This window comes from Macaca thibetana, chromosome 19 (assembly GCF_024542745.1).
Source record: "Macaca thibetana thibetana isolate TM-01 chromosome 19, ASM2454274v1, whole genome shotgun sequence".
In the NCBI taxonomy this organism is placed as follows: Eukaryota; Metazoa; Chordata; class Mammalia; order Primates; family Cercopithecidae; genus Macaca; species Macaca thibetana.
The window spans coordinates 31,019,748-31,037,186 of record NC_065596.1 but is presented as its reverse complement, the minus strand read 5'-3'; the positions used below and the strand labels follow the sequence as shown (position 1 = coordinate 31,037,186).

Sequence of the window (17,439 nt, the reverse complement as noted above, 5' to 3'; positions counted from 1 at the left end):
CCCGGGAGGCAAAGGTTGCAGTGAACTGAGATCATGCCATTACACTCCAGCCTGGGCAACAAGAGCGAAACTCCGTCTCGCAACAAAATTAATTAATTAATTAATTTTAAAAAGGTTGTCTTGTGATGTGTTTGTTGTTGTTGTTGTTGAAACAGGGTCTCACTCTGTCACCCAGGCTGGAGTGCAGTGGCGAGATCTCAGCTCACTGCAACCTCTGCCTCCTGGGTTCAAGTGATCCTCCTGCCTCAGCCTTCCAAGTAGCTGGGACCACAGGTGCCCGCCACCATGCCCGGCTAATTTTTGTATTTTTAGTAGAGATGGAGTTTCACCATGTCGCCCAGCCTGATCTCGAACTCCTGGGCTCAAGCCATCCGCCCGCCTCAGCCTCCCAAATTGCTGGAATTATACATGTGAATCACTGCATTCAGCTATTATAAATATTTGTTTGAGTGACTGCAGAGTGTCTTAGTATGAAACTACATTTTCGTTGTTTTCCATTCTTTGCTATGATAGCAAATGCCTCAGCAAACATCCTTGTGGCTAAATATGCACAGTCATGATAACTCCTCACAATACCTACCTAGGATTGCACAACCTGAAGACTTTTTTTTTTTTTTTTTTTTTTTTTTTGAGACGGAGTCTCGCGCTGTCACCCAGGCTGGAGTGCAGTGGCCGGATCTCAACTCACTGCAAGCTCCGCCTCCCAGGTTCACGCCATTCTCCTGCCTCCGCCTCCCGAGTAGCTGGGACTACAGGCGTCCACCACCTCGGCCGGCTAGTTTTTTGTATTTTTTAGTAGAGACGGGGTTTCACCGTGTTAACCAGGATGGTCTCGATCTCCTGACCTCGTGATCCGCCCGTCTCGGCCTCCCAAAGTGCTGGGATTACAGGCTTGAGCCACCGCGCCCGGCCAACCTGAAGACTTTTTAATACATTACCCTTAGGGAGACTCGCCAAATTACATTCCCACTAGCAACATTTGTGCTATTCTTCTCCAGCACTGGGTTTTAGAATTTCGCAAGGTTTTGCCCATTTGGAGAGCAGAAACACTGTTGTTAAATTTTCTTTTTCTTTTCTTTTTTTTTTTTTTTTTTTTGACAGGGTCTCACTTTGTTGCCCAGGCTGGAGTACAGTGCAGTGGTGCCATCATAGCTCACTGCAGCCTCAGCCTCCCAAGCTTGGGCAGTCCTCCTGCCTTAGCCCCTCGAGCAGCCTGGACTACAGACGTGTGTCACTGTGCCTCGCTAATTTTGTATATTTTTTGTAGATATGTGGTTTCGTTATGTTGGCCAGGCTGGTCTGGAACTCCACTCCTGGACTCAAGCAGTCCTCCCACCTCGGCTTCCCAGAGTGCTGGGATTACAGGTGTGAGCCACCACACCTGGCCTCATCTATGTATACTTTTTCTTTTTTTTTTTTTTTTTTTTTGAGACAGAGTTTCGTTCTTACTGCCCAAGCTGGAGTGCAATGGCATGATCTCAGCTCACTGCAACCTCCGTCTCCCGGGTTCAAGCAATTTTCCTGACTCAGCCTCCCAAGTAGCTGGGATTATAGGTGCTACAGACATGTGCCACCACACCCGGCTAATTTTTTGTATTTTTAGTAGAAACGGGGTTTCACCATGTTAACCAGGCTGATCTCGAACTCCTGACCTCAGGTGATCTGCCCACCTCAGCCTCCCAAAGTGCTGGGATTACAGGCATGAGCCACTGCGCCTGGCCTGTACTTTTCATATAGAGATGAGTGTGCCCTTTCTAGTTAAGAGTGATGGGCCTTGTCTCTGGGCATTCTCTCTGGACTGGGATCTCCCCGGTACAGGGACCGCCCCCCCACCCGCACATACTTGCTGCTTGGTTTGATCTCCTGGCCGTTCTTGAACCACTTGAGGGGCAGGTCTGGGTCGCTGATCTCTACCATCAACTTGATCTTGTTGCCTCTGTCCACTTGGTAGGCTGGATCCAGCTTCTTTGTGAATGCTGGAGATTGAGGCATACAGAGGGGATGGAGGCACATGGTCCTCACTCCCCTGGTCATCCCCTGAGGCTCCACATCTCCCTCCCCAGGCCACGGGCTCTCCAAAGTCAAAGTGAGGAAGTCAGGAGGCCTCCTATGAACTTAGAGATCCTTGAGAACTCCTCTGGTGGTGATGCAGGGCAGGGGACCCCAAACTGGGGCTTAGCCTACAACGGTTCTTGGCTTCACCCAGGAAAGAAGTCAAGGGCAAGCCAGTGGTAGGTAGAAGAAAACAGATTATTTATTTATTTATTTATTTATTTATTTATTTATTTATTTAGACAGAGTCTCACTCTGTTCCCCAGACTGGAGTGCCACGGTGTAATCTCAGCTCACTGCAACCTCTGCCTCCCCGGTTTAAGCAATTCTCCTGCCGCCGCCTCCCAAATTGCTGGGATTACAGGCATGCGCCACCATGCCCTGCTGATTTTTGCATTTTTAGTAGAGACGGGGTTTCACCATGTTGGCCAGGCTGGTCTCGAACTCCGGACCTCAGGTGATCTGCCCTCCTCGGCCTCCCAAAGTGCTGGGATTACAGGCATGAGCCACCGTGCCCGGCCTGAAAACAGTTTTATTGAAGTGGCAGTGTTACAGCCCCCTGACTGCTCCTGCGGAACAAGGCTACCCCAGAGACAGAGAGCAACGGCTCAGGGCAGACCTGCAGTCAGATTGATAACCCACTTTTAATTACTTATAGATTCAGGAGAGGGTTATATGGAAATTGCTAGGAAAAGGATGGTAACCTTTGGGTGGTCTGGTCGTTACCAAGGAAAGGAGCAGTAACTCCTGGCCGTTGCCATGGCCACGGTAAACCGACATGGCACACTGGTGGGCATGTCTTATGGTAAGCTGCTTCCACCCTGTCCCTGTTTTAGCTAGTCCTTAATTTGGTCCAGCGTCCGAGGCCCACCACTAGAGTTGGGTCTTGCCTCCTACCTCATTGGGACCTCGAAAACATAGGTCCAGGGTCCAATCATCAGATACCCACGAGGCTAGGGGTCCCTGTGTGCAGGGCCCAGCTCCCCCCAGACCAGGGCTGACCTGCACTCTTCTTGACCTCGACCTTGGCCTTTTTCAGCCGCTTCAGCATGCCCCGGAGGTCGGTGATGCCATACTGGAAGGCGATTTTCTCGTACTCGCTCTTCTTTGCCCCTTTCAGGAGCTCCCAGATCTCCGGGGGGATGCCTAGGTCATCGTCATCTTTCTTTTTCTTCTTCTTCTCTTCCTCCACCACCTCCCTGGGGTTGGGGGAACGGACAGGGGCCATCAGGGAGTGAGGAGGGGAGGATGTCCTTCTGCCTTCTTCACTCATTGGCTCTGTGACTCACCCAAGCCACCTTCCCTTTAGGGGCCTTATTGTTTCCCACCTGGTCCATTGCCCCAGCCTCTTCCTGGGGTCTCCTGGCCTCTTCCTGGCACGGTCCCCACTGGGTTTACTGCAAGCTCCACCTCGGCTCACTGCAAGTTCAAGCGATTCTCCTGCCTCAGCCTCCTGAGTAGCTGGGATTACAGGCTCACGCCACCACTCCCGGCTAATTTGTGTGTTTTTAGTAGAGACGGGGTTTCGCCATGTTGAACAGGCTGGTCTCGAACTCCTAACCTTAAGTGATCCACCCGCCTCGGCCTCCCAAAGTGCTGGGATTATAGGTGTGAGCTGCCGTGCCTGGCCCGCGGGGTATTTCTTTACATTTATGTATTTATTTATTTTATTTCCATAGGTTATTGGGAAACCGGTGGTGTTTGGTTACATGAGTAAGCTGTTTAGTAGTGATTTGTGAGATTTCGGTGCACATATCACCCAAGCAGTACACAGGGTACCCTATTTGCCCTCTTTTTTCCTGTGGGGTATTTCAGTGGCTCTCCCTTTCATGTTCGGAACTCTCCCGTGGCTCCCCACTGCCCTCAGGAGGAAGCCCCAGCCCTGCGCCTGGCAGTCACGCCCCAGCTACTTCCATCACCACTCACAAAGCCACCTGAACCAAGCTGCTTGTCTCTTGCTGGACACTTCAGCCTCTCTCCTGCCTCCCAGCCTTTGCACAAAATGTTTCCCTACCTTCATGACGTCTCCCCACCTTCTCTTCCTCCTGGACTCCTCTTCATCCTACAAGACCTAGCACCAAAGTTCCCTTCTCCCTGAGGCATTCCCTGTCCTCCAAGGCAGTGAGTTGCTCGTGCTCTGGGCTCTCACAGGCCCCGGTGGGACCCTCTCTAAAATCACACCACATAGTCTCAGTCTGTGTCCATGTCTATCGGACCAGACCCATTTCCCAAGGCAATGAGTGATCTCACATCAGGGACCCAGTCAAACTGTTCTCTCTCCCTGGATCTCAGCCCAGGACCTAGTAGACGGGAGGCTTCGGAAGATGGATGATGGGTGAGGGAGTGACTGAATGCATGGACGGAGCCTGGGAGGGAAGGAAGGAAGGGAAAGGAACAAAGAGAGGATAGATGTGGAGGTGAATGTGGGGACATGAATATTTGAATTGATGTAGAGAATGGTGAGTAAGTGGGCTGATAAGTAGGTGGGTGGGTCAATGGAAGGGTGGGTGGGAAGACAGGCAGATGGGTTGGGGGAAGACAGGTGGGTGAGTGGATGGACTGATGGGTTGATGAGAACTGACTGCACAGTTGGGTGAATGTGTTGATGGGAAGTGGCCAACGAAGCGGCTGGCTGGCTGGAGATAGAATTGATCAGCAAATGGAATTGTCAGGGATTTGGTTATGGGGATTGACGGGCAAGTGAAGATGGATAAGTGGGCCAGCAGATAATGAGTATAAGATTGCCAATATTTAATTTTGTTTTGTTTTGTTTTTGAAACGGTCTCACTCTGTTGCCTAGACTGGAGTGTAGTGGTGTCATCATGGCTCACTGTAGCCTTGATCTCCTGGGCTCAAACTATCCTCCTACCCCAGCCTCCTAAGTAGTTAGAACCACAAGCACATGCCACCATGCCCTGCTAAGTTTTCTTTTTCTTTTTTTTTTTGTAGAGTCAGGGTGTCCCTATATGGCCCAGGCTGGTCTTACACTACTGGGCTCAAGTAATCTTCCCACACTGGTTTTCCAAAGTGCTGGGATTATAGGCGTGAGCCACTGCGCTCAGACTTTCAATCATTTTTACCTACAGAACATCAATTTCACATAGTTCAATCTAACAGAAGGCTATCTGTGTGGATGGGTGTGTCAACTGCCCACCTCTTCACTGGTGAACTCAGACATGAGTTCATGAATTCATGACCCCATCCATTCATCCTCCACCCCATCCATCCATCCACTTCCCCACCTACTGAGGCACCCATCCTCCCACCTCTCCACCACCCATTCATCTGTACCATCCACCCACCTTCCCACCTGTCTATCTGCACCTGCATCTCCCAACCAAATCCAACATCCCATGCACCCGTTACTCATCCACCTACCCATGTAGCCTGGCTGACTGTAATGGCAGATGGGCAGGTAAACAGGTGGGAAGATGGTGGTTAATGGAAGGATATGTGGGCAGATGGATTGGCAACTGGGCAGGTAGGTGGATAGATGCATTAGTAGATGGATAAATAGGCAACTGGTTGGATGGGTGGGTGAGTGGATGGATTGGTGGGTGGAAAGTGGATGGATGGATGGGAGGGTGAGTAGGTGGAGGAGTAGGTGAACTAGAGCCTGAGTGAACAGGAGCGTGGGTGTGAGAATGGTGGATTAAAGGGTGGGGAGGTGGGTGAATTCGTGGCAGATGGTTGGCTGGGTGGGGGTGTGGGTAGGGGTCTGGGTGAATGGGTAGATGGGTGAATGAACAGGCAGCCTGATGGGTTGCTGTGTTACATAGTGGGTGAACAGGGAGTGAACAGATGGAGGTGGTAGAGGGGTAAGAAGTGGGTCCAGGAGGAAGCAACGGGCCATGGAGCTTCACCCACCACCTCCTCCCCTTGAACCCCATCTCCCCTCTCTGTGCCAGGTGCGGGGCTCACCTCTTCTTCAACAGGCCGCTGAAATCCAGCTCACCTGCAGTATCCGACTTCCCTTCACCCCTGTGGCCATTGAGAGGGGGTGTGAGTATTGACCCTTCAGATTCACCCCTTGCCTTCCCCAGTCCTCCCTTTTTCCCCTCCCAAGGGAGAGCTTCCCACGGTCCTTGGGACCCTGGTAAGGGCCTGGGGTCACTTACATACGCTTGAAGCTCTCTAGACTCTGCCCAGAGGCATCCTGACGGGGTGCTGGGGAGAGGTGATGAGAGAAGGGAAGGTGAGTTGGAGGCCAGGCTTAATCTAAGACTGAGAGCCCCTCTCCAGGCCTGCACAACCTCTTCCAGGCCCCCTTTTCTCCATCTCTTGGACCAGCACACTCTCACTGAGGCCTGGGCATCCTCTAGTTCTAGACCAGCTCATACTCATTTTCCCACTGCCCAGCTCCACCCTCTCTCAGCAGCCTATACTCCCGCACCTGGGCCAGCTTGTCTTTCTCCCTAGGCCTGGACAATCTCATTTCCTGTGCACCCCACATTTAAGCCCTCACACATTCTGGGCTGCAGACCCCCAGAGCCCGTATACCCTCAGGGGTCCATATATGTGCCCTCAAATCCGTGTAATTTCCTGTTAATCCTGTACACCCTCACCCTAAACCTATATGCCCTTATTCTCTAAATCTGGACACTCTCTAAACCTGGACACCCTCCTCACTTCCCAAGGCTTTATGCCTACTTTCTTGAACGTGGAATGTGTGTAACTCACCTCCTAAGCCTTTGCATGTGCATCCCAAGACCCTGAACACTTTCAACCCCCAAATCCAGACCTCCTCCCATGCTAAATCTCCCTGAGTTTGAATACTCTGACCCCAGAATCTGCACTCCCTCCTCCAAAAACCTGTGCCCACCTCATGCCCATGCCTATGCACTCTCCCGACACCTGGCTGGTACGTCTGTCCCCCACTCCCCAGGCACAGAACCCTTTGCTCCCCCACCCCCCACCAGCGTACCCTCCACGTCGATGTTGAAGCCACAGCTGTCGCAGGTGTCCTTGGCTTTGACCTCGAGGCGGTAATCCCCACGATCCCCCAGTACCACCTTCCCGATGTGCAGCTCCACGGTGTACACCTGGGTCCAGGGCCGGGGGTGTGGGTGCACGGGACCACCCTCTAGAGCCACCCCATATTTCTCAGAGTCCGCTCATAGCTCTATCTCCAAGTCCTTACCCCCACCCCACAGGGGGGCCAATGGAGACCGAAAGGGGGCTCAGCATCTGATGGCCAGCTCTGTCTCCTCACACCTGACCCATCGGGACTTCTGGGGCCCATGTCCCTGGCTCCCTCAGGCATTGCCGGGAATGTACATGACCAAGCCCAGATACATCCCCACCCAACCCCAGGCATCCTCCCCTCTGCCTCACACAGCCTCTCCCCAGCAGCCCGCACAACCTCCATCCTCAGAGGGCCCACTCTCCATCCCGGCTCCAGGCCCACAGCGATGCCTCAGGCAACAGCACTTCTGAGGAGCACGTCCTGCACAAGCTCCACTCCCCCCGCCGGCCCTCTGGCCCACGGGGTCCTCACATTGCTGGCGGAGTCGTGGGACTCCTTGAAGGAGAAGCGGGCTCCACTCTTGCTGCCCAGCTCCAGCCACTTCCCCTTGAACCACTTGATGGTCGGTTTGCCCGGGAGCTCCTTCCCGTTCACCTTGGCCACGATTACTGTGTCCTTCCCTACACGGGGTGGGTAACAGCGGGGAGTGGAAGGAGGCCCAGGAAGGAAACTAAGGCTCTCCAGAGGGAGACTGAGGGCAAGACCCTGGCTCCTCCTCCCTCAGACCCAGGACTCCAGGCCCCCCAGCCCCTCCTCCCTCAGACCCAAGAGTCCAGGCCCCCCAGCCCCTCCTCCCTCAGACCCAGGAGTCCAGGCCCCCCAGCCCCTTCTCCCTCAGACCCAAGAGTCCAGGCCCCCCAGCCCCTCCTCCCTCAGACCCAGGAGTCCAGGCCCCCCAGCCCCTCCTCCCTCAGACCCAGGAGTTCAGACCCCCAGCCCCCTCCTCCCTCAGACCCAGGAGTCCAGGCCCCCAGCCCCTCCTCCCTCAGACCTAAGAGTTCAGGCCCCTGTCCCTCCTCCCTCAGACCCAGGAGTCCAGGCCCCCAGCCCCTCCTCCCTCAGACCCAGGAGTCCAGGCCCCCAGCCCTTCCTCCCTCAGACCCAGGAGTCCAGGCCCCCAGCCCCTCCTCCCTCAGACCCAGGAGTCCAGGCCCCCAGCCCCTCCTCCCTCAGACCCAGGAGTCCAGGCCCCCAGCCCCTCCTCCCTCAGACCCAGGAGTCCAGGCCCCCAGCCCTTCCTCCCTCAGACCCAGGAGTCCAGGCCCCCAGCCCTTCCTCCCTTAGACCCAGGAGTCCAGGCCCCCAGCCCCTCCTCCCTCAGACCTAAGAGTTCAGGCCCCTGTCCCTCCTCCCTCAGACCCAGGTGTCCAGGCCCCCGGCCCCTCCTCCCTCAGTCCTAGTAGTCCAGGCCCCAGCCCCTCCTCCCTCAGACCCAGGAGTCCAGGCCCCAGCCCCTTCTCCCTCAGACCCAGGCCCCTGGCCCCTCCTCCCCCAGGTTCCCCTCACCAGTCTCCACTGATACAGAGTCCGGCTTCTTCAGGAAAATGCCAGTAGGCTCCTCTACAGTCGGGGACTGGTCCTCGGGTGGGGCTTCTGCTCAGGGGACAGGATTAGGATGAGGAGGTCTGAGATGGGCTGAGGAGGGGACAGTGGGCTGCTTTGGGGAAAGGACTTAGGGACAGTGAGGGACCCTCTGCTCAGAAACCAAACATCATGGGGATTAAATGGCTTTTCCTGACCTGGGAAAGGCCACCTGTCACCCTCGTGGCTGTGTGACCTTGGCCAGGCTCCCCCACCCCGTTGGGCCTCGGTTTCCTCATCTGTGGACTGGAGGGCACTGAATGTGCCTTTGGGGTGGGAGAGGTTTAGAGAGACTGGGGCGGAACTTGGTGATCAGTCAGTCAGTTGACCGGAACTGATGCCAGCCGAGGGGCTGGGCTCTGCCTGGGGGTGCCAGGGAGCCCCAGGAGGGCTGGGAGCATGGGAGGCGTGGGTCAGCCCTGGGGCTGTGTGGGGACAGATTCAGGGACAGAGGCTAGGGGAAGGCCGGGGGAGGTGTAGAGGGGAAGGCCGGGGGAGGTGTAGAGGGGAGGACGGAGATGAGAAGCCAGGTCGGCTGAGCCCGAGGGAACACCTCCTCACCTTTGGGGGCCTCTGCAGGAGCCTCCTTAGGGGCAGCCTGCTTGGGGGCTTCTTTGGGGGCATCTTTGCCCTTAGGGGCCTTTTTGGCCGCTGTAAGGTAGGGGATAGTCATAGTTGAGCATGCGGTCAGCACACTCCTCCCTCAGACCCAGGAGTCCAGGCCCCCGGCCCCTCCTCCTCCCTCGGACCCAGGAGTCCAGGCCCCCGGCCCCTCCTCCTCCCTCGGACCCAGGAGTCCAGGCCCCCGGCCCCTCCTCCTCCCTCGGACCCAGGAGTTCAGGCCCCCGGCCCCTCCTCCTCCCTCGGACCCAGGAGTCCAGGCCCCCGGCCCCTCCTCCTCCCTCGGACCCAAGAGTCCAGGCCCCCGGCCCCTCCTCCCTCAGACCCAGGAGTCCAGGCCCCCACCTCAGGTATAAATTTATCTCAGATCTGAGAGTCTGTGGGATCGGGTTTCCCTTGCCCCCAGCAGGCCCTGCCCCATCCGTCCAGGCCACTAGACCCTGACCTTTTGGGTCCAAGGGTATAATTAGCTCTCCCTCTGGGCTGGAAACTGGACACCTGGTGCTGACCGCAGCATCCTTCCCCTGCCCTGCCTCCTGTTCCTTGCTGGCTGGGTCTGCAGCTACAGTAGGGGCTGGACCCACCCCACAACCTGCTTGGCCTGAGGCCAGCGGACCAGACATCCCAGGAGGGGGTCCGCCCAGAGGTGCAGGATTCCTGCGGTGAGTTCCTCATAGAGAGAAAGCCTCATCTCCATAGAAAGTGATCCCCAGTCCCATTCAAAGAAGGTCCCCAAACCCCACAGAAAGGACCCCATTCCCTATATGAAGAAGCCTCGCTAATTCCTACACAGGGAAGCCTCAGTGTCCACAGAAATCAGGCTCCCCCATCCTTAATACAGATACTTCCCCTGTGACTCCATGCAGATGGGAACCACTAATCTTTATATCCACAATCACCCCATATCCTACAGAGAGGGTCCCTTGGAATCTATTTTTTGTTTTTGTTTTTTCCCAGCAGGGTCTCGCTCTGTCTCCCAGGCTGGAGTGCAGTGGCAAGATCTGGGCTCACTGCAACCTCCGCCTCCCAGGCTCAAGGGATCCTCTTGCCTCAGACTCCCAAGTAGCTGGGACTACAGGCGCACACCCGCAAGCCCAGCTAATTTAGTATTTTTTGTAGTGATGGGGTTTTGCTTTGTTGGCCAGGGTGGCCTTGAACTCCTGGGCTCAGGCGATCCACCCACCTTGGCCTCCCAAGGTGCTGGGACTACAGGTGTGAGCTGCCGCACCAGGCCATTTTTGTTGTTGCTGTTGTTGCTTGTTTTTTAGAGACAGGGTCTCAGTCTGTCACCCAGGCTGGAGTGCAGTGGTTATGATTACAGCTCACTGCAGTCTCAACTGCCCAGGCTCAAACGATCCTCCCGCCTCAGCCTCCCAAGTATCTGGGACTACAGGCATGCACCACCACACCTGGCTAGTTTTTAATTTTTTGTAGAGACAAGGTCTCGCCATGTTGCCCGGGCTGGTCTTGAACTCCTGGCCTCAAGCAGTCCTCCTGCCTCGGCATTCCAAAGTGCTGGGATGACAGGCATGAGCCACTGCACCTGGCTCCCTCTGAGTCTTCACTCAGAGAAGTGGACCAGACCCTGCCCAGAGGATGCCACCCCCGGATGTGGAGAATCCAATCACATTCAAAGACCTCCCAGTCTGGCCGGGCGCAGGGGCTCATGCCTGTCATCCAAGCACTTGGGGAGACTGAGGCGGGTGGATCACCCGAGGCTGGGAGTTTGAGACCAGCCTGGCCAACATGGCGAAACCCGTCTCTACTAAAAATTCAAAAATAGCCAGACATGATGGCACATGCCTGTAATCCTAGCTACCTGAGGCAGGAGAATTGCTTGAACCCAGGAGGCAGAGGTTGCAGTGAGCCGAGATTGCACCACTGCAGTCCAGCCTGGGTGACAGAGCGAGACTCCATCTCAAAAACATAAAAAACCCAGTCTAAGGCCGGGCGCGGTGGCTCAAGCCTGTAATCCCAGCACTTTGGGAGGCCGAGACGGGCGGATCACGAGGTCAGGAGTTCGAGACCATCCTGGCTAACACGGTGAAACCCCGTCTCTACTAAAAAATACAAAAAACTAGCCGGGCGAGGTGGCGGGCGCCTGTAGTCCCAGCTACTGGGGAGGCTGAGGCAGGAGAATGGCGTAAAAACCCGGGAGGCAGAGCTTGCAGTGAGCTGAGATCCGGCCACTGCACTCCAGCCTGGGCGACACAGCGAGACTCCGTCTCAAAAAAAAAAAAAAAAAAAAAAAACAACCCAGTCTACACACACAGGATCCCCAACTCCATCGAGCAAAAGGAACCCAATTTACAACCAGAGAATCCCCATCTCCACCAGAGATGCCCCCCAATCACTTATAGAAAAAGAAACCCCGTCCCTGCTGAGTGAAGGGGATCCCTCACCCCAACAGATACGAGACCGACCCCATCTCATACAAGGAAGGAAACTCCTGTCACAAACGGAAGGGGACCCTCTTCCCCATGCAGAGTGGAGACCCTCGCCCTAAACCGATGCGGGAACCCCCATCCCCCACAGCAAAGGGAGCCTCCTCCTCACACAGCGAAGGCTCCTCCTTCTCCCAACCCTACAAAGAGAGGGGCCCCAAATCCCCATTCAGAAAAGAACAGCCCCATCCCCACAGGGAGGGGGTCCTGGCACCACCTGGTTTTGCCTCAGGCATGTCGGGGGACCTCCTCCCGCTCCTCTGACCGCAGCCGCGTCCCGCTAGGCCCTAGGGAGGACAGGTGGGCCCCTAAGGGGAGCCTTTTAATGAGTCCTGAGACTCCCAGAAGGCTCCGGGAGGCATCAGACCATAGGGCCGCCCCACATTCCGCCCGCATGTTCTAAAGGGCGAGAAATAACAGCTGGACCTAGGGAGATGGCTGAGAGCCAGGCCCCCAGGGAGGAGGGGCTGGGGCTCGGACACCTGGGTCTGAGAGAGGAGGGGCTGGGGCTCGGACACCTGGGTCTGAGGGAGGAGGGGGCTGGGGTTCGGACTCCAGGATCTCAGGGAGGAGGGGACTGGGTGCTTGGACCCCTGAGTCTGGGGGCAGAAGCAGCTGGGGTCCCAGATTCTTGGGTTCCCTAGAAAGGACGAGCGCCTGGACGCCTGGGTCCCGGGAGGAGGAAGAGGAAGAGACTAAGGGTCTCAAGGGGGCAAGGGCTGCGGGCCAGAGCTCTGGCATGAAGCAGGCGGGGGAGGGACAGGGTCTAGGAAGCCATTCTTAGCATCTGCAAGTCAGGAGTTTTCGGGAAACCGGAGCCGGGAGGGAGGGTCGGGTTTCCCAGCCTAGGCAGGACGGCGGCGGGGGGAGGAGGTCCCTGCGCCTCCGGGGAGGGCGCCGGGACTCTGGGACTCGGGAGTTTCGCGCCCCGCGCGTTGGCAAACCCGAAGAGCTGGGGCCCCGGCCATCTGGGACCCCGGACTGGCCGCCGCCCCTCCTGGGACCGCTCCGCGCGACTCTTCCCGGAGAGCGCACTGCGGGCACCGGACGCGGGTACGGGGTGGGCGTCCCCAGCGGGGGCGGGTGGGAGGCTGGGAAGGCCCTGGAGGGCTGCCCGGACGTTGGCGCCCTTCCCGGCAAGGGGACCTGTGACTTTCTGAATGGGGTAGCTCTGGACGCGGCGGGGAGCCGAGGGGCGGAGCCTGGGGAGGGGCGGGGCTTGGGGACGCCAGGTGTTGTGGGGAGGAAGGAGGGAAAGGGTGTTGGGGAGTTAGGGTTAAGGCGGGGGACTGCCTGGCTAGTAACGCGGCGTGAGGGACCCGGTGTGAGGAAAAACAAGTACCTCACCTTTTTCTTCCTGTACATCTTCCCCCTCCTCCTTTTCCAAAACCCCCTACGAGCCGGAAACTTCTCCGCCTCCAGGGAGGGTCTAGCCAATCCGACGTCAGCCCCGCGTGATGTCACGGGTTGCCAGGCAGACTGCCACTGCGGTCCCTAGAGCCCCGCTAAGCTGGGGAGGGGCCCAGGCTTGCAGTGCCGCGGCCACCTGAAGCCTCGCGCCCCTCGCGGCCCCCCGAGGGCTCAATTCAGAGGGAAGGGGACAGAGATCCAGACGGAAGGGGAAGCGAGGAGGTGGAGCACTTCAATTGGCAGGAAGAGAGGAAGACATAAAACAAACGGAACCCCCTGTGCCTGCAAGTCAAGTCTCTTATTTCTCGGCATTCAAGGTTCAGACAGGTTTTGCTGTATAGTCTCTTTGTGATTTGTTTGTTTCTGAGACAGGGTCTCGCCCTGTCTGGAGTGCAGGGGCACGATCACGGCTCACTGCAGCCTCAACTTCCTGTGCTCAAGTGACCCTCCCTCCTCAGTAGTTCCGAGTAGCTGGAACTACAGGCATACACCAACACACCCCGATAATTTTTTTATTTTTTTGTAGACGGGTAGGGAGGGGTCTCACTATCTTGCTCAGGCTGGTTTCGAACTCCTGGACTCAAGCGATCCTCCTGCCTCGGCCCCCCAAAGTGTTGGGATTACAGAGCTCCCGACCAGCATATAATTGTCTCTTTGAACTCCTCTCATCATCACCCGTGATGTCACGGTGTCTCTGAGAGCCAGCGGCCCCAGTGGAGGGGCAGGATTGCAGTCCCTGACAAAAAGGTCCCAGGAGGTTTGTCCACCTCGATGTGTCTAATTTTATTGCACATTTAGGGTAACAATGACAGCTCTTGTAAAAAGTACCTTCTTCGTTGCAGGGGGCCCTGGGAAGGACGTTTTACCTGCCCTTCCTCCCTCCTCCTCCCCACTCATTCTCTTGAGGGCAGGTCCCAGCCTGGGCTCTGCCACCAGCTGCTGTGTGCCTCCACATGGACTTCTCGTGTCTCTGGGTCATTGGTATTTCTTCCTCCTCCTCCTCCTCCTGGGAGTCAGGCGGTGTCAAAGGCTCAACAGGGGCTGCAACAGCTTTTTTTTTTTTGAGACGGAGTTTCGCTCTTGTCGCCCAGGCTGGAGTGCAGGGCACGAACTCAGCTCACTGCAACCTCTGCCTCCCAGGTTCTAAGCAATTCTGCCTCAGCCTCCCAAGTAGCTGGGAGTACAGCCATGCGCCACCACGCCCAGCTAATTTTGTATTTTTAGTAGAGACAGGGTTTCACCATGTTGGTCAGCCTGGTCTTGAACTCCTGACCTCAGGTGATCCACCTGCATCGGCCTCCCAAAGTGCTGGGATTACAGGTGTGAGCCACTGTACTGGGCCAGAAAGGCTTTTTGAGATCTTCCTCCTCCTCCTCTCTGTTTTTCACAGAAGGCACAAACTAAGGTTGGGAAGCAGCAAGTCATTCACCCTAGATCCACCTGTCCACCCGGGCTCCAGGACCTCTGGCCTCTTGGCCCTCAGCCTTTGACACTCCCTGGGGGTCACAACCAGTGCTCCATAGTCCACCCAGGCTTCAGTTCCAGCTGGGTTTATACAGTGATCTAAAGCAAACGGGCTTGAGAAGCTGCTGGGGTAAGATAGCCAAGGATGGCAGTGACTGGGGCAAACTGGAGAACAAATACCCCATTAAGAAAGGCTACTGTCCTCCCGTTCCAGCTCCCCACCCCCCTCCAAAAACTGGCCCACTCTCTCCAGATCGTCCGAAGTTTTAAGTGAAGGCAGAAATCTGGGTGATGCAAAGTCTCCCTATTTTGAATGGTCTGCTGTTTTTTGTTGTTGTTTTCAGATGGGAGTCTCACTCTGTGGTCCAGGCTGGAGTGCAGGGGCGCAATCTAGGCTCACTGCAACCTCTGCCTCCTGGGTTCAAGTGATTCTTCTGCCTCAGCCCCCCGAGTAGCTGGGACTAACCATGTTGGCCAGCACGGTCTCGATCTCTCAACCTCGTGATCCGCCCACCTCAGCCTCCCAAAGTACTAGGATTACAGGCATGAGCCACCGTGCCCGGCCTTGTTTTTTGTTTTTAAGACAGTGTCTCACTCTGTCGCCCAGGCTGGAGTGCAGTGGCACGATTACAGCTCACCACAGCCTCGACTTCCTGGGCTCAAGAGATCCTCCCACCTCAGCCTCCTGAGCAGTTGGGACCACAGGTGTGCACCCCCATGCCCGGCTAATTTTCTTTTTTTAATGTTTTGTAGAGATGAGGTCTCATTATGTTGCCCAAGCTGGTCTTGAATGTCTGGGTTCAAGCCATCCCCCTGCCTCACCTTCCAAAGTGCTGGGATTACAGGTGTGAGCCACTCCCAGCTGATGGTCTGCTTTAATGTGGATCCCTCACACCTCCACCGCCAAATGCTCCTTTGAACTAAAGAGACCATCACCAGGGACCGGGGCCTGGGTTGGGGGGCAGGGGGTGACCACCTTGAGACCTCTGGTTAGAAATGACGTGGGTGGGGAGCTGCCATGATCACCCAAAAATCAGTCATGTAGCCAGAGTGGTCCTCAGCATGGCCATAGGGAGGGCCACCAGGAAGGGTAGGGTCCCCATGAGAACTCAGTCTTTGTGGGGTCCCTGAAAGGGCATATCAGATGGACAGCCTAGGAGGTCTCAGATGTGATTAGAGGATCCCAGATATGACAAGGGTGTCCCTGACAGGGCCCAGACAAGACACATTTCACTGATTTCCCCATCCCCCCGCACCCCAGACCTCTCAAGAGTGATTTCAGACATGACAAAAGGATCTCGGAGGAGCCCTAGATGTGATTGGGGAACTCCAGACACATAAAAAGGGACAGCAGAATGGTTCCAGAGAATTGGGGGATCTCAAAGATGAGGAGACAGATGTGGCAACACAGCCATAGATGGGCAAAGAGATCTGAGATGACAACAGCTCCCAGAGGGCCCCAGACATAAGGAGGAGATCTCAGATCCGACAAGAGGGCCCCCTGGACCGGGCTCAGGGTTGCCAGCAGGGCCCCCACCCCAGATGAGATTGAGGGTTTACAGACACACGGGGATCTTAAAAAGGTCCCAGGCCTCACTGGGGAATCAGGTATCACAAGAAAATCCCAGAGAAGCTCTTGGGATTCTGGAAGAACTGCTACCCTGCCTCCCCTAGTATAGTGGTCCATAGGTCCTGTCACCCCAAACCTGAGGATCCTGGGGAGTCTGTACATGACAAAGAAATCCCAGAGGGACCCCAGATACAAGTGGGGAATCCCAGACAGGCCCGGGCTGGGCTTGGGGATTATGGCAGGGCAGCACTCCCCCTACCCCCAAAAGGTAGGGATGCATAAGTCATATCAGGTAGGGTGTGGGGACGCCCTTTTTCTTCCAGGGGGATCCTGGCTGGGACGTGAGGTCCCCCAGCAGCTCCACAGGTGGGAGCCTCGGGTGTGCTCAGGCCCGGCGGGCTGCAGGAAGCAGCGCGCTATCGAACTGGTAGGTGAGCTTGCGCTTGACCTTGCGGATCTCGCCGGTCTTGGCGTAGTTTCGGAGGGCGCGCGCCAGCTTCTGGTAGGTCATGCGCTTGCGGTTCCCCTTCTGCTGGCCCCAGCGGCGCGCCAGGAGCTCCTTGTGCTTGGAGGAGAACTGGAAGACGCCGGCGCCCTGCTCCACCCACCACACGCACTCACGCATGTCCCCGCGCGTCAGCAGCCCCAGCAGGAACTGGTACAGGCGCAGCTTCTTGCGGGTCCCTGCGGTGAGGTCGGGGGCACGCGTTAGGCGAGGGGTCCCTAAGGCCCCGCCTTCCCCATCCACCCTCCTCCGAGACTTCCGCCCCGGCCTCCATCTCCTGGATCTGAGAAGTGGGGTGAGGAAGTGGCTGTTACATACTCCTGGCTCTGCGCCCCTCACCACCGGGGCAAGTCACTCCCCCTGCCCGAAGCTATCCTCCCCAGGCCCCCTCCGGAGTTCTGTGCTTTAATGTTCGAGATTTACATCTGTCCTGCCTTCTGCCTTGCGGCCAGCACGTAATATTCCCTATTTGTTGAGCTAGTGGATGAAAGAGTTTGTGAAATGGGTTGACAGCGCTGCTCAAAGGATTATAACGGAGAGGCAAACAGATCTGGAGGCAGTTGCATTGGCCTGGCTATCTCTCCTGCTTCTGGTCTCCCAGCCTCTCAGCTCAAACCGGGACAGGGTCCCGGGAGAGGCCAGGGCACCTGACTCCTGGGCTCCTAGGCTTTTCTTTGTTTTTGAGACAGAGTCTTGCTCTGTGGCCCAGGCTGGAGTGCAATGGCTCAGTCTCGGCTCACTGCAGCCTCTGCCTCCAGGGTTCAAG

General features: G+C 56.5%; 3 protein-coding genes across 4 annotated transcripts in view; all 3 read right to left on the bottom strand.

Annotated features, from left to right (window-relative positions):
* EMC10 (ER membrane protein complex subunit 10) overlaps nucleotides 1-6,319 on the bottom strand; it is a 44,733-nt gene extending 38,414 nt beyond the window's left edge. The window contains exon 1 of the mRNA XM_050771567.1: nucleotides 6,316-6,319. The gene's annotated coding sequence lies outside the window, so the exon portion shown is untranslated. The remainder of the gene's footprint in view (nucleotides 1-6,315) is intronic.
* MYBPC2 (myosin binding protein C2) overlaps nucleotides 1-12,066 on the bottom strand; it is a 37,046-nt gene extending 24,980 nt beyond the window's left edge. Inside the window, exons 1-9 of the mRNA XM_050771447.1 lie at nucleotides 11,942-12,066; nucleotides 9,221-9,310; nucleotides 8,585-8,671; nucleotides 7,550-7,698; nucleotides 6,977-7,094; nucleotides 6,171-6,219; nucleotides 5,974-6,033; nucleotides 3,055-3,251; nucleotides 1,844-1,976 (exon numbers count right to left, since the gene is read on the bottom strand). Coding sequence (XP_050627404.1) covers nucleotides 1,844-1,976; nucleotides 3,055-3,251; nucleotides 5,974-6,033; nucleotides 6,171-6,219; nucleotides 6,977-7,094; nucleotides 7,550-7,698; nucleotides 8,585-8,671; nucleotides 9,221-9,310; nucleotides 11,942-11,960 — 902 coding nt within the window. The 5' untranslated portion in view covers nucleotides 11,961-12,066. The remainder of the gene's footprint in view (nucleotides 1-1,843; nucleotides 1,977-3,054; nucleotides 3,252-5,973; nucleotides 6,034-6,170; nucleotides 6,220-6,976; nucleotides 7,095-7,549; nucleotides 7,699-8,584; nucleotides 8,672-9,220; nucleotides 9,311-11,941) is intronic.
* Nucleotides 12,067-13,899: 1,833 nt separating this feature from the next.
* Nucleotides 13,900-17,439, bottom strand: part of SPIB (Spi-B transcription factor) — a 46,888-nt gene continuing 43,348 nt past the window's right edge. For both annotated transcript variants that reach the window (XM_050771450.1, XM_050771449.1), the window contains one exon: nucleotides 13,900-16,852. In XM_050771450.1, coding sequence (XP_050627407.1) covers nucleotides 16,554-16,852 — 299 coding nt within the window. In that variant the 3' untranslated portion in view covers nucleotides 13,900-16,553. The remainder of the gene's footprint in view (nucleotides 16,853-17,439) is intronic.